Raw genomic sequence first — 26,163 nt, 5'->3', positions numbered from 1 at the left:
ATCGGTGATTAATTTGTTTGGACAACCAAAGCAAGACAAGATGTTATTTTCGAGAAATGAAATGATTACTGTGTCTGTAGCTTGTCTGGTGGGAGCTGCCTCAATCCATTTTGTGAAATAGTCTGTCGCTGTAAGGATCCATCTATGCTGTCGGGAAGAGGCAGGATGAATTTCCCCAATGAAATCCAACCCCCACTGCTGGAAAGGAGCGCTCACCTAAATAGGCTTAAGTGGAAAAGGCTGTAATTTCTGTTTTCCTTCGAAAATCCGACATCTATGACAATGCTTGACCATCTTATACACATCAGCAAACAAAGTAGGCCAGTAGTACCTTGCTCTCAAAATTTTGTTCGCTGTTGACTTCTAAAAAAGGTGACCACCACACACTCTTCCGTGGAAATCGTCCATGACTTTCTTTGCCTCCTCTTCCACCAAACAATTTAGCAAAATGCCACCGGGATCTTTCCAATACAGTGCAAAATTCAAAATACAAAACTTGGTAGCCTTCAATTTGAGTGTTCTCGCTTTGTTTCTAGTTATGCCGGGCAGTGGTGACAGATTTTTCAGCACATATATTATATCTGAATACCAAGGGGACAAAGAAAACATTTCAGATACCTGAATTGACGTTCCTTCCTCATTCTCATCGGACATGGTAGCGATCAGATTTATGTCCAAGGAATGCAAGTTTGATTCAGCCATTAGCTTCGCCAACCCCTGTCCTTTGACCAGCTTTGTGGGCTTTATTTCTACATCATATTCCAGCAAAGCCGCGATCCATTTGCCTCTTCTCCCTTCCGGATCGGTCTGCACTAAAACATCTTTTACATCAGTATTAGGAACATAGGCCATAATGTGAGAATGTAAGATATATACCCGGAAATCCTTCAATGCTTTCACCAATGCCAGGGCTTGTTTCTCAATGATGTTGTACTTTAAAGCTGCATCCCTTATAGCCCTGCTGAAGAATGCAATGCGTCTTTCATGATCGTCTCTCTTCTGCAATAATACCGCTGCCATAGTGTGCTCAAAAGCAAATGAAAACAATATGAAATCCTGAGTGTAGTCCGGGCTGACTAGAACTGGAGCTGAAGAAAGGGCCAATTTGACCAAGTTGAAAGATTTTACAGCCTCCTCTATCCATTTCACTTGGCTATCCTTCTTGAGCATGTTAGTCATCTCTCTTAAATGTTCAGCAAGATTAGGCACAAAGCGACGCAGAAAATTCATCTTACCATTGAACGATTGTATCTCCTTTTTATTCCGGGGCAGATCGATTTGCTGAATTGCTTGCACCTGTGCTGGGTCAATACGAATGCCATCCTTTGAAATGATGTGCCCAAGTAATTTTCCTTCCTCCATGGCGAACAATCTCTTCTTAGGATTCAGCGATAGACCATATTTTCTGCACTTTTGAAAGACAATTTTTAGGTGATGCATGTGCTCTTCATCAGATTTGGAAAATACCGTCAAATCATCCAGGTACACCACCAAAAACACATCCTTCTCATTTGCAAAAGCCAAGTCCATTGCCCGCTGAAATGTGGCACCTGCATTCTTTAAACCAAAGGGCATTTTGGCGTAGTGAAAGGTTCCCCATGGAGTGGTGAATGTTGTCTTGTCTCTATCATCTTCATGGACAGAAATTTGGTTATATCCGGAATAACCATCAAGCAGTGACATATGAGATGCCCCCACTACTCGCTAAAGTATATGGTCCATCATGGGCAGTGGATAGTTGTCCTTCAATGAGAATTTATTTAGATTTCTGAAATCAATGCACAAGCGGATCTCACTGGTCTTCTTTCGTACGGGCACTAAGTTAGAGATCCAATATGAAAATTTGATGGGCAAAATGATACCTGACTTGTACAACCTGTTTACCTCCTTTTTGATAGATGGCAGCAACTTTGGATTTATTCTTCTCAGCTTTTGTCTAAATGGTTTTTGATTGGGCTTGATGGGTATCGTGTGCTGAATAATATTAGTATCATAGGTCTTTAAATCAGAGTAGTCCCAAGAAAACACATCCGCAAAAGAAGCCATCAAACTGATGTATTTGTCCTTGATCTTTGGTGGTAATGCTTTAGACAATTTTACCAACTTTGGATTGGCAGCTCTACCGATGTTGACCTCTTCTACACCCTTCTCTGTTGGCTGTAATGTTGGCTTACGGGCTACATCATCCTGATCAAAAATTTCTTCTAGAGGTATCAAGCCTTTAGGAATGATGTTATTCTTCAGCTGCAACACTTCCATTTCATTGATCTGCACTTCATCTGTACCATTCCCTTTGCCCTCATCGTTTTCTACATCAATTGAGGTTTCTTTGAACTTGCCTTTGTTTAGCAGAAAATCCTTAATCTCCTCATCATCTTGAAACACTTGCCAATATCGCTGATTGTCTGGAATGGTTGGACGATGCTTGACATGGATTTCAAATTTATTGTTGGAGTTCATGGGGATCTTCAAACTGCTTGCTGCCTTGGCAAGAGCATCAGCAATACTATTTTGTATACGAGGCACACATGTCAAGGTGTATTCTGAAAATAACTTCAAGATGTCTAAAACTACATTACGATAGGCTCGCATCCTACGATGGTTTGCTTGATACTCACCTATGACATGCTTTATTACCAATTCGAAGTCACCATATACCGAAATCCTTTTTGCATTCAGATTTCTAAGAATCTTCAGGCTAGCAATCAGAGCTTCATACTCAGCTTCATTGTTTGAACACTCAAAGGCCAGCTTGTAAGAGCAAACCCTCACGCTGCTAGGCACTTTGTTTGGGGCGGAGAAAGGACTGCGTACCCAAATACCAATTCCAGCGCCATCATTTCCTACTGCTCCATCGAAATCCATGGTCCACAAGCCTTCTTCCTCCTCTTGTAAGTGCTGGAAATCTGTTTGCTGCACCTTGTCTGCTTGCTGTCCATTACTTTCAGCTGATTGCCCAACATTTTCCTGCTTTTCTTGTCCTTCTTTCTTCAAAATTTCTCTGAAATTTTCTGTTATTTCCGGAATGTCATCTGCTTCTACTATCTGACTATCTATATCATTTAAACTATCTGAAAACAAAACAAAAGACTCTAAATCTGTATGTACATAGTTAATTGGATGATTTATAGGTTTCTCCTTGCTGGTGATCATATATTTCATTTTTTGTTCCCGATATAACTTCCTCATTTGTCCAAACACTAGGATTGTTGCATAGGAGAAATCCAGCTGTAGTGTCCCTTTCAATTTCGCTACCTAAGACCTGGAAAGAAGCATGCCAAACCTTGGAGGAATATCTGCTACCACCACATCCATCAAAACATTTTTCATAGGAAGTTGATCCAAACTCACAACCAAGTCTTTGATGAGTCCTATACATCTTACTCTGTTGGAATCGAATGAATAGAGATCATGATATTGTCGGGTGATGTCCAGACCAAGCTTATCCATGATAGCCTTAGGCATGAGATTGTGAGAAGCTCCGGAATCGAACATGGCATTGTGTAACACAAAATTATGCAATTGTAAACTGATATAGAAGGGTGGTACATCGCTATCAGGAGACTCACCATTCGATGCTGGTCCGAAAATCATTTCAAGCTGATCATCTTCTACATTTACCATGTCGGACATTGGGTCCAAATTCAACATTTTGGAAATCTGCCCTCTATAACTGCTGTTCTTCATTATTTCAGTCAAGGGGATGGATACCTTTAACTTAGAAATCTCATTCTCTAAGCTAAAAGCAGGAGTCTTTTCTACCTCTTTGACTGGGATCTCTTTCTTTTCCTTTTCCTTTGATATGGCTTGCTGCTGTGATTGTTCTGCTGATTTTGATTTGCTGCTCTCCGGACCAACCACCTACTTTCCTTTTCTTTGTGTAGCTAATGAATCATTTTTTGCTGCTTCAACCTCCTTCTTTTTCTGAATTGGTTTGACTGGCACATCTCTGTTTCTAAGTGAATATCGTTGCTGCTGTGTGGAAAAAGCATTCATATATCCCCTTTGATATTCTTCTGATTCTTCTTCCAAAACAGTGTCGCTAGCTAGAATAAAATCCGTGTCTTGGTGTGCAGCTGAATTCACTACACATTCTTCTTCTTCGGTAATGTAAGTAGGCAGCTCATCTGGAGTAAAGAGGTGGTTTTCTTCGCCTATTACATTCCTGTCCTCATCTGACTCCGGTCCATGCACAAAATTCTGCTGCAAAGGTGTTTGTACCAGCTGTTGTGCTGTCTGCTCTTGAGTTCGCTGATCTCTCTGTCTTATTCTATATTGTGGCTGCTGCTGGCCACGGAAGTTAGGATTCCTAACTTGTGGCTCAGGCTTGTCAAGTTTTACCCTTTCAAGCATCTGCTCTACCTTTTTGAGTAGTTGATCCATTGAAGAAGACTCTTCTTTTACAGTGATTTTCTTTTCTGCTTTCACTCTAGCTCTTTTAGACAACATATTTGCTTCAATGCTGACCACAATTTTCTGCATATCTTCCATTGTGGCCGGTTCTCTCTCTCTTAATTGGTATGCCATGTCAGCATCAAAACCATCTAGAAACTTCATCATTGCTAGTCCCATAGGTGGCTTTAGATGATCTGGAATTTCGTTATAGACTGCATTAAATCTAACACAATAGTCTTGGACTGACTCACCAGCGTTCTGTTTGATTTGTTCATATTCGGCCAAAATTTGAAGGGGATTCTTTTTCACTTCCCACCGGTTCAAAAATTGTCTTTGTAGTTCAGCCAAGGTAGTGATACTTGCTGCCGGCAAACCTCTGAACCATTTCCTCACATCACCTGCAAATGTCTGTACAAAGAGCCTCATTGCCACGTTCTCCGCATCGATCTCATGAAGTTCATAGAAGTCTGCCATTTTGTCTACATGTTGTTGAGCAGTAATGCTGTTAGGGGTGCCATCAAAAAACAAGATTTTACTTTAATAAACCATTGGCATGTCATCTAGAACTTGGGGTAGAACAAGGGGTGCGAAACGGGTAGCCATCATTCTCGGTGGATTTGGCCTTGGAGGTGTTGGAGGAGTGTGCACAGTTTGCAAGGGGCTTGCAATTTCGAGTTTGGGGCTGTGTTGCAATATAAGTATCAATTAACCTATTAGCTCTTTCTATTTCGAGGTCTACAAGAAATTGCGGATTTGGGATAGTATAATCAATAGCCCTTTCGGATTTAGACTCAAACAATGATATCTCAAACCGTTCGTCAAACTCAAGCTCTTCAAGATACTCAAAAATGTCGGGACATGAATGGGATTTGAACACGGGAGTTATGGTGCTTTCTTGACGAAGGAGTCTCGGGATCAGATTGGGGTTTTCGTAAATATGAGGAGGATCCGGGTCTGGATTGGCTCTGGTATATCGTCTCGAAGCCAGCGTGCTATTGAGAAAAATCACAAGACACAACCAACTTACTCAGCCTTTCCAATCCTAAGCTCATCATCCGGAAGCTTAGAATTATTATGAAACAAGGGGATTTGATTTCAGTTTGTCCCCAGTGGAGTCGCCACTATGTTAGCACCTAAATCTGCCTTAGGTTGAAGGAAGGCAAAAATTAGGGTAACCACAAACCACGCTCAGTCTGGTAGCTAGCCCTACCAGAGCAGGAGAGGGCTCTCTCCGAGTCACGCTCAGTGAATAGATAATCGAAAACGGTCTGAGATGACTTACAATGAAATATTTACCTTAGGCTAGTAAGTGAATAGGGATTCGGGAAACAATTTTCATGAATGACCGAGCTTCTGGGATGTTATGGGACCAACGGTCAGCAAAGAACAGAGAATTTAATACAAAGGAACAGATTATTCCGTGAGGCAAGGTAGGCAGGAAATGTAATAATTTTAGTTTGAGGTACCGCAGCATGAATGGATTGCTGAAGAAAGTGAAAAGGGCATAGTGACATGAATCCTTTTCAACAGAAGAATAACACCGAACATGAGATGTTCCCACAGGCAGAGCAATAAAATTGAATTCTACCTAATCTCACTCAGAAAATTTCACTGGAAATGAACATGAATTAGATTATGAAACATAAAGAAATACATATGAAAGCATAAGAGACACATTTGCTACACTCACAACCACAAGAATCTCATGAAACAGAGCCACTACCTTTCATTAATTCTCTATCAAAAATACACAGTGAAGAAACAAAGTTTCTTTCCCACAGTCTCCCAGAAGTTACAAGCCAACCAACCCTTTGAAAATAACTTGCATACAATATATAGAATGTGTGAGGAAGAGATAGAATGCCCAAGGGTTGGGGAGTTACTCGAATCATTGCAAAATGGAGATGGAGAGACAACCATCAGCTACAGGTGCAGCGCTACAAACATGACATTTGGCTTGGGTGACCGTTTCCCTTCCTTCGCCACTTGGATAGAAACCAATCTGGAGAAAAAACACTTTAAATGCCACCTTTGGTGCCAAAAAACCAAAGTGTAGATGAGAAGGCCCACTTGGAGAATTTGCGAATCGAAATTTCGCGAAACGGAAGCAAATTGGCAATTTTTCCTCTGTGCGCCGCGCCATTTTCTTTGTGCGTCGCGCTACTTTGGGGCCTATTTTGGGGCACTTGTAGGTGTCCAAAATGTACCCAAGTGGGCTTTCTGAAAATCCCGTCCTGTCTACTTTCTAACCCAACTAGAATTTTCAAATTTGGTGCTCATTTTCCCCTCCAAATCTCCATTCTCCCAAGACTGCTTTCTGTGTGTCAAAAAAGTGGCAGAGAGGCCATTTTTGGGTGTTCTTTGACCTTTAGGAGACTCAGATCTTGCCCAAATTTCTTGCCCGAACACCAGTGGTCATAATTTTCCATGCTGAATCCAAAACTGCAAGACATTCCTCATTTGGAGCTCTAGAATTTTAGCGTCGCGCCAGTGGTGCGGCGCACAGGGAGAAAATCCCTGTTTTTTGCCCAAAAAATTACCATGTGACCAAAAATTCCCCAAATTTTTTGAAATTTGGGCTGGAGGATCTCTATGGGGTGTTATGATGGGCCAAGGAAGCCTCAGCCAAGATTCAAAGCCGATCTTGCTCTTTTTCCCTTTTTGCCTTTCTTGTTGCTTTCCTTAATTTTGCCTTCAAGTTCCTTATCCGAGCCTGTGCACTCATGTTTCGCACCCTGTAATGGAAAGCCATGTGTCTCAGTAGAGCAAGGTCCTGGTTGGCTTTGTCCAGCAGCCTCTCCAAATGCATGTTGACCCTCTCAAGGTTGGCCTCCCGATCCTCATTGATTTCTTGCTCCAAAGATGTGAGCTCAACCCTTCTTCTTTGAGCAACTTGGCGATGCTCACGAATGTTTTGCAGCTCCATGATCATCTATTGGTCCTCAAGTTGCTTGTTTCTCTGCTCCAGGTACTTCATGTTCCACTTGGCCCTCTCCAAGTCAAGGGATAAGGACTCAATCATCGACTGCTGCTCCTGGATGATCTCTGTAAGCTCCGCATTTGTTGGTTCTGCATCTATTTCATCATCATGGAGGAGAACAAATTCGATCTCCCGCTCACTTGATGGCCCTTCCTCCTGCACTAGCTCCTTACCCTTTCCCTGCTCCTGTGATGCTGATGTCGGAAGCGAGGCCCCTTCCACCCCGAGTGGAGATAACACTCGCTTTGCTGCTGCAAATAAGGGTCTACTGCCTCTCTGATAGGTGATGTATACTGGCATAGTAGCAGTCTCATGTCGCTCATACTGATGAGATGGGCCCCCTATCTCATGCTCTGCCTCTGATACCACCTGTGGAGCGCTGAAGAAGTCACGGGAGATGAAGTCCTCCCAAGCAATACCCTACAATCCCAACTGATGGTCCACCAAAATCCGGATAAGGGAAAAGTGATAAACACTGTTGAGCTGCTGTCGAGGGGTCTTGTGCTGCATGAAATTCTTCATCCTCTCTATGTTCCCGTAGATGAAAAATGGGAGGTTCATCATCCGCACCCTAGTAAAGTGCATGAGCAACCTGATGTGATAGGCATAAAGGCGAGAAAACCTCCACTCACAACTGAAGTATTTCATGATCAATTTCATGAGCGGAGCATACTCATCTCTCAAAAATTTGAATGGAAAAACTCTCGTGAGTTGGCTCAAACAGCTGGCCTAAATGTAAGGCTCATAATGATGCCTCTCCACCTTTTTCTTCTTATGCCACCATTCTCCAATGTTTGGTATGCCTGTTGCCACTGATATGGTTTTGGGTGTCAATGCGAAAGTGACCCCAGCCAAGATAGACTGTCCTCCATGTAGGTGAAGTTCAAAAAGACAGGCCAACTCATGATGAACTCTGACATTTGCCACCCTCTGACAAAATTCAAAACATGCTAAGTGCTGGAAACAAGTCATAGCAAGAGGGCATGCTTGCAACTTAGTGAGGGAGTTTGGCTCATCTCTAAGATGTCTGCCACTCCGGTGATGTCTCCTGTGGGCCCTTTCTCCTGAAGCTGTGTCACTGTGGGTCTCCTCCTCATATTTTGATGAAACTTCGGATGCCATGACTGTTGTTTGTAAACTAAATTTAGGCTGCCCTTTGATTACAGTGAAGCTGGAGTTTGCTTTGACAATCTGCCACCAAGGGGACAATTAAAAAGGGAGCATTAGGATGGGGATAATATTATGGGAATAGGGGTTTATAGGAAAATTTTAATCAGGGATATACAAGGGTTTTTGGGGTATTTTGATAGGGTAGGGTTTGTGTTGTTGGCAAGGTAGGGTTTGGGTTTTTTGAGCAATAGGAGGAGGGGGAAAAGGAGTATTATTTTGGTAGTGTTAGGGTATTGATTAGGGGAAAATGGCATAGGGAAATGAGTAATAGGGGTAGGGTAGGAAAAACACCTTGGCAGCAATATCACTGTAGCACAAACCCTAGCATCATGGTTTTTCTTGATGTCTTCCTTTGTTTGCTTTATAATTTTTTTTTTTCATTTGATTACAGGCATAAAAACCCTTATATCACCCATAAAAATTGATGCACAAGTGGTGTGTAGAGCCTACCTTGCAAATAGACGAGCTCCCCAAACGATTTGAGGCGGTTTGGCAAAGTTAGGCGTTCTGCGCCTGTGCGTTCTGCGCAAAGTCCAGTGCGCCACGCGCTGGGTATGCGTCGCGCCTGTGGAAAAATTCAACTGCGGGCAGGCTACGTGTGCACCGTACCCTTTGTGTGCATTGCGCTCCTGGGTATATGCGCCGTGCCCTCTAAAACCACCTCCAACTCACTCAAACGCTCACAATCTCGCACTCACACCTTTGTAACGTCTCTCTAAGGCTTGTAATAGCACAATACCGTTGATTTGGATAAAAACATGTATATATGGCCTTGGAAGAGATGGGTTTAATTTTTGCTTCCTTGAAAACCCATTTTTCTAATGTTGTGTTTTGCACTTTTTCACTAACTTTAAAACACACTGATTTTCACTTTCCCTTTGACATTTTGGCTCAAATGATGAAATTTTCGGCACTCTTTGCAGGGACTGTACGACAGGACATTTGGCCACGGAAACCATGACTGCATCTAAAAAAATCAACTGGCAACTTTTTGGAAAATTTTGTCATAAATGACACTGTTTGACTTTTCTTCAAAACAGAGTTTTGAAGAAGAGTCGAAGTCTATCCACATGACGATGAAGCTCTCTGAATCATAACTATGTAAGGGCCTCACTCTGGCCTGCATGGCTTTACTGGGCATGTTTCAAAGACCAAATTGATGAATTCCTAGACCTAAACATAGAAAATGACTTTTGTCCTTTAAAGGACCAGACCTTGACTGTCATGGACTTTTGATTATTTGACACAAAGACTTAAGCCAGCAGTAACCAGACCTGAGGGGAAATGACTAGCATGACCTTCTCCGTCAGATTATGGCATGCCCCTAGCGGAATGCAGCTGAGTGAATGGAGCGGGACACCTAAAAATGAAATGCATAAAGAGTTTTGATCTCTAACGGAGGGCTGACTAGACCGACTCTAACATTACGTACCCATTTTCATTATATTTTTTTTAAGAGATCAGATATAAATTTACTACCGAAATGAAGGAAATATATATAAATATTTTTCAATACTTAGTTGAAAAGTTGTGTATATGATTTTTTCCTGAGTTTGTTATTCCCCACATCAAATAAGACAGTGATAACTTCCTTTACATTAGCATGAGCATCCCTATATTTCTCTTACTCTTTTAACTTAGGTGAAAGGTTAGTTTAACACAACTTTTACATTAAAGAAGGATTATAGCCTCACCTTTACACATGCATAAGTGTTATGTAATTAACCCATGCCACACATTCATAGATTATGTGAATATTGGTTTGGGATTAGATTATTCTTGCACGTACTTTTATGCACCATTGTTCGTTCCCTTGCCATTACCCCATGATAATTTCCTTTGTAAATGAATGTGAATTCGTGAGATTGTCATAGTAATAATTGTTTACTACATTTATGAACTAATGGGATGCGTTAATAAAATTACAGAATTAATAAAGGCAAAGGTATATGCACTTACTTATCCATTTTGATTATTTCTCTATTTACAGGTTTCATTTGAATGTGCACCTCGCTGAGATGCTAACCATAGAGGTATTATTTTCAAGTCTTATAATTGGTTTGTTGTACAAGTGCGGCACCCTTATAATGTATTAATTTTCTATTGATATTTGTCCTTGATTGTCAAATCAATTTAACACCCAAAGTGGCCAGAATGTTCATGCGTTACTCCCTATGCATGTAGCCCTATAATGTATGTTTTAACCTCGTATAGAAATTACCTGCATACGAATTCTAAAACACAGAAAATAAACAATGTGAGAGCATAACACATAAAATACATACACATAGAGATTTTCCCCTGGATCCCAAAACTTGGACTACTAGCTTGATTTTTCATTATGTTCCTTTCAATGTTACAATACATATTTATACATGTCAAAGCATCCATTACCATGGACCAAAAACCATCGTGTCCAAAACCATGGACCGAAAACCATCGCGTCCAAAACCATGTGCGAAAAACATGCATAAAACCATAGGTAGGTCTGTCCAACCTAATATAGGGTCTAAAACCAAAATTTTCTAGGGCGTTGCCCCGGACCCCATAAAGTTGGGTTACCTGCACCCCTCAAACCACATGTGACTCCCCTCGCTAGCAATCGGTGTAATGAAGGGGGGGCTCTGCCCCCCTTCTAACCCCCTGGTTAACTATGTGGGCTAGTCGTAGAAAGAATATAACACAACTCAACATTCTCCCACTTGTTGTTTTCATTCCATAGGGGGCACAAGAGAGCTTAGTCATTTATCCAGCCCTGCAATGCCCATTGTTTCTCTACACCAAGAGAAATTCTCAGAGCTCACAAATTTTGTCAATGCATCTGCAGTATTCTTCAAAGTGTCCACCTTTACCAACAACACCTTTTTGTCTTCTATAATATCCCTCACAAAGTGATACTGAACACCAATGTCCATTGTATTTGAATGATATGTAGGGTTCTTTACCAAGAAAATTGCATTGTGGCTGTCACTGTCTATCCTTATAGCACCTTGTACTAACCACATATTTGAACACAATCTCTACAACTAAAGTTCTTCCTTGCATGAGTGGCTGCCATGTATTCTACCTCTATAGTTGATAATGCCACTACAGATTGTTTCTTACTCATCCAACTGACTCCACCTCCAAATAGGTTAAACACATACCCACTTTTAGATCTTCTCTGATCCAGATCTCTAGCCCAATCTGCATCAACAAAGCCACGAATATCCAAAACTCTGTCCAATTTTGGTCTTCCTTGGTAGCATAAACCATAATCACTAGTGCCATGCAAATACCTGAAAACTCGCTTCACTATTGTCCAGTGCTCCTCCCCTAGTTTTGACATAAACCTGCTCAATACTCCCACTACATGTGCAATGTCTGGTCTAGTACAGACCATTGCATACATCAGGCTACCAACTGCACTTGCATACGGAACATGGGACATGTCCTCTTCTTCTTCTTGTGTCTTGGGACATTGTTCAACAGATAACTTTACTCCTACAAGAATAGGAACCTTTACCGATTTACTATCCTGCATATTAAACCTCTGCAATATTGTCTTGACATACTTCCTCTATTTTAACTAGAGCTTCCTCTTTGTCCGATCTCTTTTAATTTCCATGCCCAAAATATAGTTTGCAGCACCAAGATCTTTCATATCAAATTTGGAGGACAAATGGATCTTCAAATCCTGGATCATTTCTTTGTCATTTCCAACCAGCAACATATCATCCACATACAAGACCAGATAAATAACACGGTCACCAATTAATTTAAAATACACACAGTGATCTGATTTGCTTCTGGTGAAGCCAAGTGACAATATAAATGTATCAAATTTCTGATACCACATCCTTGGTGACTATTTTAACCCATATAGAGACTACTTTAACTTGCATACCAGTTCTTTCTTACCCTTCACCACAAAGCCTTCAAGTTGCTTCATGTAGATCTCCTCTTCTAGATCGTTGTGAAGAAATGTTGTCTTCACATCAATCTGTTCTACCACAAATTCAAAAGCAGCAACAATAGATAAAAGTAACATAATAGAAGTTACCTTGGCAACAGGAGAAAAAATATCACCAAAATCAATTCCGGACACTTGGGAATAACCTTTTGCTACCAACCAAGCTTTGTATTTCTCCACCTTTCCCTCTGCCTTTGTCTTTTTCTTGAACACCCATTTGATACCAATGCATTTCCTTCCAGCCGACAACTCCACCAGATCCCAAGCCTCATTTTTGTGCAAAGATTCCATTTCATCAACCATGGCCTCTTTCCAGAGTTTTCCATCCTCTGAATCTACTGCTTCCTTCACAGTTCTTGGATCATCATCAGTAATAGATAAAACAAAATTTGAACAGATAGAAGATGGACTATACCTTTCTGGCTGCCTTCTTTCTTGAACTGATATTCTTACACCTGGAGTTTGTGGCTCTTCATCTTCTGATTCCTCCTCTATTGTAGAGTCTAATTCTTCCTCCTTTAGCTCAAACTCTATATTCTCAGGTTCCTTTGGTTGGACTTCATGTTTAATAACATATTTCACCTCTATGAACACCTTAGCTCGGTTGTACACAACCTTCCTTGTTGTTGGGTTCCAAAGCTTATAACCCTTTAAACCATCCTTATACCCAATAAAGATGCACTTTTCAGATTTACTATCCAACTTGGTTTGTTTTTCTTTTCGAACATGTTCATATGCATCACATCCAAATACCCTCATATGTGAAAGAGAGGGTTTCTTACCAGTCCATACCTCTTGTGGAGTCTTATCCTCCAACGCTGATGAAGCTGATCTGTTAACCAGGTAACATGCTGTCTCCACTGCCTCTGCCCAGAATTCCTGTCCTAACCCAGCACCACTGAGCATGCTTCTTGCCCTTTCCATCAATGTCTTTTTCATTCTTTCTGCAACTAAATTCTACTGAGGTGTATATGGAGTGGTCTTCTGCCGTGCTATACCACACTTCTTACAGAATTCTTCAAATTCTGTACTGCAAAACTTTCCACTGTTATCTGTCCTCAACACCTTTATCTTCTTCTCTATCTGGTTTTCCACCAGAGCCTTAAATTCTTTAAACCTGTCAAATACTTTAGATTTCTTCTTAAGGAAATATATCCATCTATTCCTTGAGAAGTCATTTATAAATGATACATAATACACAGACTTACCTAGTGATGGAACCTTCACAGGTCCAAACACATCACTGTGCATAAGCTCTAATATCTGTTTCGCCCTCTTACCACCAGAGGGGAAACTCACCCGATTCTGCTTGCCATATATACATTTTTCACATAAATCAAAATCCAGAGAGTTATTACTCATACCTTTACTATACCTTTACCATGAAGTATTCGAAGGCCCTTCTCTCTAATATGTCCAAGCCTTTGATGCCACAACATGGTCTTCTCTCCATCGACCACTAGATTTTCTGCTCCACTTTCAAGAACCACAGAACTATTGCAGCCATCAACAACAGTGCTACGTTGTAGCTTGTACAGAGTTTCAGTCCCAACTCCCTGCATCAATAGCAGTGCTCCCCTAACCATTTTGCTGGTATCCTTCTCGAACACTGTTTTTACACCTGCATCAACCAACTTGCTTACAAAAATCAGATTTCTAGCTAATGCAGGAATATGCAGAGCACCCAAAAGTGTTATAATCCTTCCACATTGCAACTTCAACTTTACTTTTCCCCGACCAACGATTCTAGCCTTCCTATCATCCTCTAAGAAGACACCACCACCATTGTATTTATCATACTCGCAGAATTACTCTATATGGGGAGTGAAGTGTAAGGATACACCTGAGTTAGTCAACCATGCCTCATGATATACATGTGTACTTGAAGAAGCGAAGTACACATCCCCACCTTCATCTAAGGTGGTTTTCATCTCTGCAGAAAAAGTATCATCAGATCCTTTTCCTTTGTCAAGAGCTTTAGATTTACAGTCTCTTTTGTAGTGCCCTTTCTTTCCGCATTTCCAGCACACCACCTTTAAAAGTTTTCCTGGAGATTTAGATGTCCCTCTAGATTTAGATCTCCCACTCGATCAATTATTTTTGTTTATGTTCTGGGACTATCCTCGTATAGATAAGGCATCACTATTCTGGGTCTCCATGTTTTTCCGTCTCATCTCCTCTATCAGCAAGGATGAGACAATTTCATCAAACTACAAGGCAGTGGCATTGCTACCTATTGTAATAACCAGACTATCCCACAAATCTAGTAGAGAATACAACAAACTAATGCACTTATCTTCATCTAAAATTTTGATATGAATATACGATAACTGACTTACTACAGTATTAAATGCATTCAGATTCTCTGTCACTGAGTCTCTATCTTTCATCCTCAGGTTATACATCTTTTTTTGTAGGAACAATTTATTCACTAGAGACTTAGATTGGTACAAAGTCCCTAACTTGTCCCACAAAGCCTTTGTCGTAGCTTCCCCTGATGCATTCAGAAATACTAAATCTAAGACACACAATTGTATTGTGCTCTTTGCCTTCCGATCCAACTTCTTCCATTCTCCATCGGACACTCCTGTTGGTTTAGTACCTAGATCTACCGCGATCCACTGATTTTTATCCACCAACATATCCTCCATCTTGAGTTTCCATAACTCAAAACTCTGACCATTAAATTTATCAATCTCTATATTTCCAATGCTCACCATCTTCTTTCACCACTAGAATCGATCCCACAGATCTCCCATTGAACAAGGTCTACCATAGGCCCGAGTGAAACCCCTCTGTAACAAAAGCATCCCCTTGAAGCTAAAACAGCTCTGATACCAAATGTAGGTTTTAACCCCGTACAAAAATTACCTGCATATGAATTCTAAAACACAGAAAATAAACAATGTGAGAGCATAACACATAAAATACATACACACAGAGAGTTTCCCCTGGGTCCCAAAACCAGGACTAGTAGCTTGATTTTTCATTATGTTCCTTTCAATGTTATAATACATATTTATACATGTCGAAGCATCCAATACCATGGACCGAAAACCATTGCGTCCAAAACCATGTGCGTAAAACATGCACAAAACCATAGGTAGGTCCGCCCAACCTAATGTAAGGTCCAAAACCAAAATTTTCCAGGGCACTACCTCGGACCCCATAAAATGGACTAACCTGCACCCCTCAAACCCCCTATGACTCCCCTCACTACGCAATCGATGCAATGAAGCGGGGGCTCCGGCCCCCTTCTAACCCCTCAGTTAACTACGTGGGCTAGTCGTGAAAAGAATATAACACAACCCAACATATAATCTAGCACCATGTTAGAGATGTCCATGTGAACATCATATGGGTGTGATGTATTCTGGGTACCTACACTCAAATTATATTGACAAATGCAATGGTGAGAATGATTAGGTTTTGAAAGGAATAACTATATTCCCACTTGGCTCTCCTAATGTCATTTTTTCTTTTGGCCACAAAGCTCAACGCCACCTGGTGTCACTGTAACAAAGTTCTTTGGCTGACTTGTAGCAAAGAACATCCTTGCACCTTCTGTATAGAGGTATGTTTAAGTATATTGCTTAGCCTTTTAATCTTGTGTTCTCTACAGCCTATAGCAGGATTTGAGTGAGGAAAATGATTACTACTTTTCACAGTTTACCCTCTAAATTTGGATGTAGGTACGCACGAATTTCCATCTTACGTTTATCGATTGTATGCTCAAGCAGTTTCGTGAGTGTGGCCACATCCTACTCAGGTAAATACAATATTATTCATGCTCTCTGTTTTGATTTTTTCATTTTTTTTTTTCTTTAAGGGTTCCATGATACCCTATCTCCGATTTGAGTATTTTTTACAAATTTTGGGTTTTCGGTTAAATTATAATACATACATACGTCTCTGGATATTTTGGTTAGAGTGCAAGACACTCTGTAGGCCTACAAGATTTATTCCTTTATTCAAGTTTAACGTTTGCCTTGTCATTTACGCTATCTAAGTCAAGGTAGCCTTACGATTCTTTCCTCCATATGAGATAAGGGACAATCGCAAGATCAAGTAGTGGTGCTCCATCTTACTTTATCTTAATACAATTATGCATGTCTTTTCTTTGACCCTAACACTCTATACATCCTTGTTAATTCAGGTATGAGAATAGAATCAAGGCCAAAAGTTGGAGCAAATTTATTCCTTGAGATTTATCCTTCTCCTGTGCTGGAGTGATTTCCTTCTCAGGGGTTCTACATTTTCGAGTTTGGCACTTCAATTCGTGTCCCCACATGTACACATGTGGTGTGAGCTCTTGCGGCTTGGTATATGCATAGTGAAACCCAATACAAGGGCAATGGGTTTTGATGACGCTAGTGTGGATGATTTAATTGATGTCTGTTCTTCTGATACCCATATAAATTTTGCCTTTGACCCTCACATTACAAGACATGTATTTAAATTTCTCTCGAACGGTTATAGAACTCAATGAGATGTATTTTTTTTTTCTTTGTGGGTCCTCTATACTTCAATGAATGGTCTATTTTTCTTCAAATGATATGAAACATTCCAGTGTAGTTACTTATATTTTGAGAATTGATTCCATGGCGCTTGTGTTATATTGATAGGATAAGATATTGGTTCTTATATTCACATTTTTCGTTTATGAAGGCTTCTATTGACTTCATATCGAATGATTGTAATTTTTTTTCCTTAAGTTATTATTCTTTTTCGTTTGTCCTAAGAATAGTATTAGTAACTTTCTTTTTTTCTTTGCGACTATATACTTTATATATTACATTCTAATGTCTAATAGAATGAAGGCTCATTATCGTATTTCTGCACAAGAGGGACATAAGACATTCACATTGGAAAAGTTTCGTTTTGTTTTCCTCAAGCTAGTTGTTGTTTTTTTCTTTTTGTGCCAAATTCTTTATGAAACTATACGAATGGATAGGAAGATTTCACCTTATTCTCTATTAATTTCCAACATTATCTTTCATTATGTTATGACCAAAGATCTAGGGTATGGTTTTTAGGTTCGTCAAAAAATAATTTGTTTCCTTTTCTAGCTAGTTATCCAAATACAATTATTTTCTTCGGTTAAAGCTATGAACGCTGTGTGTAGTGGTTGAAAATCCATATAGCTAATGAAAAGCTCTAGTTAAGATGATAAGTACTCTCGGCCTATTTCCGATAAATTTTCACCAAATTACGAGTTAAAGACTCCAATTTTTTATTATTTAAAATTAACAATAAATTACATATTCATTTATTGATGGTGGAATCAAATTCTTTCGACATAACTGTACAGATCAGGATTTAATGGCCACATAGTTTCATACTTACATTCATAAGAATTTATTATGAAACTATAAATCTTAGGATATCCTTCTTATGCATGCATAAGAATTGACCATACCATTATTAGAACATAAGTAAAGGTCATTGCCTAGACATGCAAATCCAGAACATAGGCATACATCTATAGGCATAGATCTATAGTGTGCATTTTCTTTGATAATTCTACATCATTTCCACATTTTGCCTTTCACTTTTTCATGTGACGAAGTTCACCAAAGATTTTCAAGACATGTATATATGTATATGATATGGTGTCCAACAATAAAAGAATCTTTAAAAACCTGAAATATAATCACTATCTCATTCTTTTCAATCTAAACAAATTTTAATTCCAGACTCTATTATTGACAATATTTTCCTTAATTGTTCTCATTCTCTTGCTTGCAATTAAATTTAATAAAACAATAGCATAACTGTGCAAAAATTTTTAATAAACTAAAAAAAGATAATATAATTGATATATCTATTTTAGCAATATGGACCTTATTTTATTTTCAATATCATATACTCATGCATGTAAGTAAATATTTATTTTCATAACACTTTAGCATAGATTAGCACAATATAGATATGGACAGTACTTCTGCATTCGCGTAGTCTTCAACCTTAGTTTTTTCTATCGTGTTCTACTATTTTATATTAATAAATAACTCAGTATTGAACTACAAAATGAATAATATATTTTCATCTAATTGTACTAAGCTTGGGAAATAATCAGGAGTAGAGCACATTACACCCAACTGTGAACTATTTCCAATAGTTCCTCTTGAGCTAAAACCTTCTTGCTCTCAGGAATCAGTCACCTTTTGATTCCTTGGTGGTTTTTTTTATAGATTTATTGTTAGCAAATTTTAAGGTCTTACCTCCTTTTTGGCTATGCCTTTTTGTTTCAGTTTTTTTTTTTTTTAACTAAAAAAGAATCATTTATTTTTATTTAAAGAATGTATTTGTCTCTCACAGTGATTTATTCCACCCCACTTAGTATTTTTCTCCAACTAAGTGATTAACGTCATTTTTTCTCTCACATTATGTTAACTCAATATTTTTTCTTTTTCTCCTAGGGATTTTTAGGAGATTTTTTGGAAAGGTCCATCATGTGGACTTGACCACCAACAACTTTTCCTAAGTTGGCAAGAAGTCTTCTAGACTCTAATGCTCTTTCGTGAATGTATTCCAAGCAATTTATTTATGAACTCAAACAGTAATAAAATAATTACATCATCGCACATGTCTCATCATGGCTTCCATTGCCATTAAATCTAATAATAATTCAATATCTAAATATAGTAAATGTTTAAGGAGTAGAGCCATAGGGGTGTTACATCTCCCCCCTTTATTAAACACCTTTCTCGGTGTCTTCTCAATTCTGTATTTTCCTAAGATGGAAGCAAAAATTTCCTTTGCATTTCTTTTCCCATTTTTATAACAATATCTTCACTGCTACAATGCTTCCACTTTACTTAATTTTGATCAGTGGCTCATTTGTAGAGTAAAACATACTCTGTTAATTTTCTAACATGTTTCTATACATTCTAAATGGGTGCATCCCATTTTCATTCATGCATCCACAATTTTTTTTAACTTGTATCCAGCAAAGTTGTCCACATGCACCCAAAAAAGGTCAACAACATCGATATAGAAACATGACAATAAAATAGGTCTTTTTGTACATTTTATTCAATGTTAGGCCAAGTGACATGGACATTATTTATTGTAAAATTCAAAATATGAAGTTGCCACTTTTCCTTTCATATCCCTCACCCAAAGGTAATAATTTAAGAGCTACTTCCAATTATTACCTTTGGGTGAGGGATATGAAAGGAAATCAGTTCCAGATTGTTCTTCAAGAGAGGAGATCACACAATTATTTATCTATTTCCTTGGTAACATATTATCGGTTACTCCATAATCTTATTAGTCTTATAGAGAAAAAGGTGCTCAGAACATCCATGGCGGATTGATTTTCATCCATAAAGTTATAACATTTAGAATACTTATGCTTCAATTATGATATTAGAATCTATTATCTCCATAGAAAACATTATAGTTGGGTCAATATCATTATTAAATATGCTCAAGAAAGATCCCCATTTTTTTCTAGTAATTGTATTGTGTTAAATCATATTTCTATGATACTTGTTCTTAATCCCTCTTTTTAATCCATTTCTGGTTTTTATTTATATGTTCCAAATTGGATCACTATATTATTTTTCATCCATATTGATGCATTCAAAGTGGAAAAAGTGGAGGAACCAACACATGGGACCATTTATACTAGCGGGATCCAGTTTGGCGAAACGAGGTTTGAAACCTTCCGTGTGAATTTTGACACATCAACCGACATTTTTTGGGGGAAAATTCTGCCTCTTTTATGCGATACCTTTTCATGTTTTTATTGACATAGATATATTTCCAACAGAATAGGAAGCACGCCAATCAAAGTCCATATGAAAAATTTATGCCACTCAGAAGTTGACCTTGTTTTCAGACCTATAATTCAGGAGGATGTCGTGTCAAGCACCATTATTCATTGAAAATGGGGTTAGACATGTGTTTGTGATGTAAAAATCTGTAGAATAGTAAATTGTAACTCTAGTTATGATTTTATTGAGTCAAACTTAACCACTAGTAGGCTATCAAGCTATGTTATAACCGGGCCACTAGGAGGAAGAGGCATTTCATTCTTTTGAGAGAATTTTGTTCCAAAGATAATAAAATATAGCCAAGATGGATAGGAGGTAGACAAGATAGGAAGGATTTGTGCACTATAGCAGCCCATGGGCCACATTCCTTACCTATTTGTACTTGTAGCCAAATTTCCAGAAAGTGAAAGAGAGTAAAGTGGTCTCACCTTCCAACTGGATTTTCTCCCGAAAGGCTTTCCGAGACAATATTTTGTGTCTTATGTTTGTGTGTGAGATTATTTTGTCGTTAACTATTTTCCTGCATAATTTCCATTAACATGCATGCACTAATTGGAGTTAAATATTTAGATCTTAATGTTTAATAGAACTGTAATAGTGTAGAATCTCATATTTTTAATATAATATTATCATATCTATTGTGACGAACTATCCAGTCGAATATCCATGGTAGTTTATAGATAATATTGGTATCAAAGTGGGTTTATTTGTGTATCTTTTGGAATTTCCAGGGGATCTAGGTCAGCGGGGTCGAAAATTGTAAAACCATAATCATTGCCAATAAATATGAAAATGACATTGTGATCCTGTAGAGGTGAGGTTTTCGAGGCTAGAACAACAAGTCGTAGACATAAGTCACAAGTTAAACCTCATCATGGCGGCGCTGAGCAATAAGCTTGGGATATTTGGAGAAGATGGGGGTTTTAATGTAGAGGACAAATCAGAATGATATCAGAAGATAAGGGAGAAATGGAGGACTAGTTCAAGAAAGAACCGAAAAATATCAGCCCAGTTTGAGTGTCGTGAATCAATCCCTATTTAAAATGGAAGAAAAAGTTGATATCAATTCGTACCATGGTGATATCGATGCTCTGAATATGAATCATTGGTTGCAACAACTGGAATTTTATTTCAGTGTCCATTAGATTGAGGAAGGAAAGAAGGTCTCATTTGTGTGGTTGAAATTAGAGGGCCATGCATTGACTTGGTGGGAAAGCCACACGAAAACCCTAAGGTTGGAGAGAGAGCCTCTAATAACTAAGTGGGAAGATTTCAAACCCTCATTAAGTCACATTTTTATCTCATTGGGTACGTGGAGGACCAGTTCACCACCCTACGCATGGTTTGTTGTACAAGTGCGCCACCCTTATAATGTATTAATTTTCTATTGAGATTTTTCCTTAGTTGTCAAATAAATTTAACACCCAAAGTGGCCATAATGTTCACGCACTACTCCCTACGCATGTAGCCCTATATGCAAGTGCCACGTCAGGGATGTCCATGTGAACACCATATGGGTGTGTTGTATTATGGGTACCTACACTCAAATTAGATTGACAAATCTAATGATGAGAATGGTTAGGGTGTGAAAGGAATAACCATATTCCCCCTTGGCTCTCCTAATGCTATTTTCTCTTTCGACCACAAAGTTCGATGCCACCTGGTGATATTGTAACAAATTTCTTGGGCCGACTCGTGGTAAAGAACATCCTTCCACCTTCCGTATAGAGGTATGTTTAAGTATATCGCTTACCAATTTAATCTTGTGTTCTCCATAGCTTGTAGGAGGATTTGAGTGTGGAAAATGACTGCTAATTTTCACTGTTTACCCTCTAAATTTGGATGTAGGTACACACCACTTTCCATATTATGCTTATTGATTGTACATTGAAGAAATTTTGGGAGTGTGGCCACATCCTACTTAAATGAATACAAGATTATTAGTGCTCTTTGTTTTGGTCTTGTCATTTTTTTTCTTTAAAAAAATGGTTCTGGGATACCTTTTCTCTGATTTGAGTATTTTTTACGAATTTGGGGTATTTGGTTTAATTATAATACACACGTCTCTAACCATTTTGGTTAGAGTGCTAGACACTCTGTAGCCCTACAAGGTTGCTAGACACTCTGTAGCCCTACAAGGTTTATTCCTTGATTCGAGTTTAACGTTTATCTTGTCATTTACGCTATCTAAGTCAGGGTAGCCTTACGACTCTTTCCGCCATAGGATATAATGAACACTCACAATATTAGGTAGTGGTGCTCCCTTTTACTTTATATTAATACAATTATGCATGATATTATCTTTTCTTTGACCCTAACACTCTGTGCATCCTAGTTAAATCAAGTATGAGAATAGAATGAAGGCCAAAACTTGGAGCAAATTTTTTCCTTGAAATTTATCCTTCTCCTATGCTGAAGTTATTTCCTTCTCAAGTGTACTACATTTTCCAGGTCGGCACTTCAATTTGTGTTCCCACCTGTTTGTGTATGGTGTGAACTCTTGTGGCTTGGTATATGCATAGTGGAACCCAATACAAGGGAAATGGGTTTTGATGGGAAATGGGTTTTGATGACGACAGTGTGGATGGTTTAATTGATGTTTGTTCTTCTGATAGCCATATAAATTCCACCTCTGACCCTCACGTTATGAGACGTCTATTTAAATTTATCTCCAAGGATTATAGAACTCAGTGAGATGTATTGGTTTTTTTTTTTGGGTTCTCTATACTTCAATGAATTATATATTTTTCTTCAAATGATAAGAAACATTCTAATTCATTTACTTATGTTTTGATAATTTACTCCATGGCGTTTGTGTTATATCGCTAGGACAAGATACTGGTTCTTATATTCACATTTTTCGTTTATGAAGGCTGCTGTTGACTCTCATATAGAATGATTGTAGTTTTTTTCCTTAAATTACGATTCTTCTTTGTTTGTCCTAAGAATATTAGTAACATTTTTTTCTCTGAAACTATATACTCTACCTATTTTATTCTAATGGCTAATAGAATGAAGGCTGGTGGTTATTACTAATTCATTATCATATTTCTGTACAAGAAGGACATAAGACGTCTGCAACGGAGAAACTTCATTTTGTTTTCCTTATCTTGGTTGGTGTTTTCTTTATTTTTGTGCGACATCCTTTCAGAAACTATACAAACGGATAAGAAGATTTCACCTTATTAGTCCCTGCCATCTGGCATCCGGCAGGGACTATAGTGATCGATAGGACCCCCACTTAGCATTACTTGACCCCTGCGTTTCTCTGTTATACGGCGGTTAGAGAGGAGATATGCTAAGTTTCGTTTGCAGTCATTCTTTGGCCATCGTGCGCCATCTTATTTGGCCTCTTCCCGAGGCGGAAGAGGCCGGACCATAGCTTAAAGGAATAAACCCGGTGCATTTTCGCGCTAACCGTCACGGTGTCTGGTTTTAATGCTAGCATTACTTCTGCCCGGTATGCGGTTTAGTAAAGCTCGGTGTTCCCTCTTGCAATGTTCTACATTGGCAGCTGGTGCATGCCATGATGCACCATGGTTCAACAGCTGTTAGCCTTCGTCGCACTTGTCAAAGCCCAAAGCCGGTTGGAAGCAACTCCTCCGGAGGCAAGGTAAGCGCTTGAGGCCTCTGCGATTGCTGATGAAGTTGCTGAACGGGAGGCCTCTGCGATTTCTGATGAACTTGCGAAAAGGGGGAGGGCTTCAAGTAATAGTTCCTCGAAACCATTTCCCAGATCTCCTAGCTCTTCAGGTAAGCTTTTGAACTGTGGCTTCGCCAGTCTCAGTACTCGCAAATTGCTTAGTTGCTGAATACATTGGGAAGAGATTTTTATTACTAGCCTGCTGAATCATACGAACCTGCTTTTAAATTTTATTTTATTGGCTTTAGGTTTCTGAGGTTTTGTCCTCGTTATCTTTGTTACAGATTCTGGGGACTGGGATGGATACGCAAGATACATTCCCATCTGTTCTGCTGTTTTTTGATCAACAACGCTTCATATTCAATGCTGGAGAGGTGAGTTCAAGTTAAACTAAAATATCATAGCTTTACCAGGCCATAAAAAAATAGAGAGCTTTCCACACAGGACTGGAGTCCCCGATGGTGGGGATATCTGCTTTCGGTATAGCGTTAAAATTACCGATTGAATCCATGTCGCGAAGGCAATTGAAGCACTTTGTGGGTTTTGAAACTGTGACTACTGGTTGGTACTTGCAACTATTGATTCCTAGACAAAACAGGCCAGCTAGTCGCTTCCTTTTGAACTCAATGAATCGCTTACAGTCATAGGTTATGCGGCTTTTGGGTTAAAAGTATGGGTAATCGTGCTGGTATTTTCAATGTATTTGAACATAAAATCTGGTCAACATGTCTCTGAATGGACTATTCTTTTTTGTATCAGGGGCTGCAACGCTTCTCTGCTGAACACAAATTCAAGCTATCAAGAGTAAGCTGTGCTTTTGAATTAGTGTTATTTGGATCACTTATATACAGCTTTATAAATCATTGTTTTCTTAATGTGTCTGCCTTCTCTGTAAGATAAAATATTCAAGTTTACTTGAGCCGTTAGACACCCAATAGCAAAATATCACGCTCTTAGATTTGATAAGATTATTATGCACATGGACTGATAACCTATAAGGGTTGGCTCTCAGTTAGATCACATATTTCTTACCCTGGTTTGCTCAGAAACTGCGGGTGGCATTCCAGGTTAGTTGTCGGAATATTTGGTCAGTTTTTATCTATTGTACGCAGAACTAGGGTTGATATGCAGGCAACAGGAGTGATCTTTTTCTTTTGAATTGGTGTCTATACCTAGATTATGATTTTCTCAAGCAATCACAAATGGAATTACACCATGATCGTGCTTTGTAGGTCTTCTCCTGACGATGGCTGGCATAGGGGATGATGCAATGACAGTAAGCAAATTTTATGCCCTCTTTTACGTTGGAAGATTTTTTCTAGGAGGTCAAATTGAACACTAAAGTATTAAGACATCCTTATACTAGTGAAAATTTATCATGTTCTAAAATTTGTAGGTTCCTATGTTTTAACAGGTTAACATCTGGGGTCCATCAGATTTAGAATTTTTAACTGGTGCAATGCGGTCATTTATTCCAAACTCTGATGTTGTTCACACCAATAGTTTTGGTCCAGGGCAGTACGTCATCAACCTCTAAAGTCTTCTTGTATCCCATGGCAAACAAGGGGTTGAGCCAATGGAATTTCATCAGGCTCCAAACATTGGCTCTGGAATATGGAGTCAACTGATTAATATGGCATATCTCATGTTGAGGATTAAATCTGGCAGATCTGTATGTACATCTGAATCCAATTCCTAGTAACTTGCCTTTTAGGCTTTTCTTTCTTATGGGGCTGTCATATTTGCTACAATCTCTGGTTGCTTTAGGCCTACTTAAATCATTTAGATGACTGTGTGGATGTACATATGATTTTCTATGATCTAGAGAATAATGATGCTATGATCTTTCTGTTTGCATAGGCAACCCTTCTCAGCTCTTGGAGCCTACGTAGATATATGGTTTCCCAAGCTGCTAGGCTCCAAAATACCATTGTCTCTGGGCCAATGACTCAATCATCTTTGCACCAAAGAAAACAGAGGCCAGCACATAGCCTTCATAGGAAAAATGCTCTGTTCCTCCCAAGTACTCTACGAACAAGTTTATCAGATATGGACCTATATATGTTGCACAGCTAAATATGGCTGCAAACAAAGCATTGATTATCATTCCCTTCCAAACAGATGACAGGATGGCCTTTAGCATTGATGGGTTCTGTATATTTGTCTCGACCTTTTGGCAGCACCAGTTGGTTTCAAGTCCTCGATATGACTCTTCAGCAGTATCCTTGCCTGCAACACT

General features: G+C 39.0%; 1 protein-coding gene across 1 annotated transcript; it reads left to right on the top strand.

Moving 5' to 3' along the window:
- Positions 1-23,498: 23,498 nt before the first annotated feature.
- LOC149182068 (tRNAse Z TRZ4, mitochondrial-like) lies at positions 23,499-25,647 on the top strand. Its single transcript, XM_089418470.1, has 6 exons — positions 23,499-24,034; positions 24,209-24,298; positions 24,684-24,728; positions 24,937-24,991; positions 25,157-25,200; positions 25,339-25,647. The coding sequence occupies exons 1-6, from the start codon at positions 23,924-23,926 to the stop codon at positions 25,459-25,461; spliced, it is 468 nt and encodes a 155-aa protein (XP_089274596.1). The 5' UTR covers positions 23,499-23,923; the 3' UTR covers positions 25,462-25,647.
- Positions 25,648-26,163: the final 516 nt, after the last annotated feature.

The sequence above is a fragment of the Pinus tabuliformis genome, chromosome 3_2, assembly GCF_031772625.1.
Source record: "Pinus tabuliformis cultivar Carrire ecotype Pingquan chromosome 3_2, CPIR1, whole genome shotgun sequence".
Classification (NCBI taxonomy): Eukaryota; Viridiplantae; Streptophyta; class Pinopsida; order Pinales; family Pinaceae; genus Pinus; species Pinus tabuliformis.
This window is presented reverse-complemented; position numbering and strand designations above follow the sequence as displayed.

What these genes read in the sequence shown, in the direction of transcription:
- LOC149182068 (XM_089418470.1), top strand. Translation starts at nt 23,924, where the DNA reads ATGAAGTTGCTGAACGGGAGGCCTCTGCGATTTCTGATGAACTTGCGA. An exon ending in TCATATTCAATGCTGGAGAG is followed by an intron (nt 24,299 to 24,683) that starts GTGAGTTCAAGT and finishes TTTTTGTATCAG; the next exon opens with GGGCTGCAACGCTTCTCTGC. An exon ending in TAGGGGATGATGCAATGACA is followed by an intron (nt 25,201 to 25,338) that starts GTAAGCAAATTT and finishes ATGTTTTAACAG; the next exon opens with GTTAACATCTGGGGTCCATC.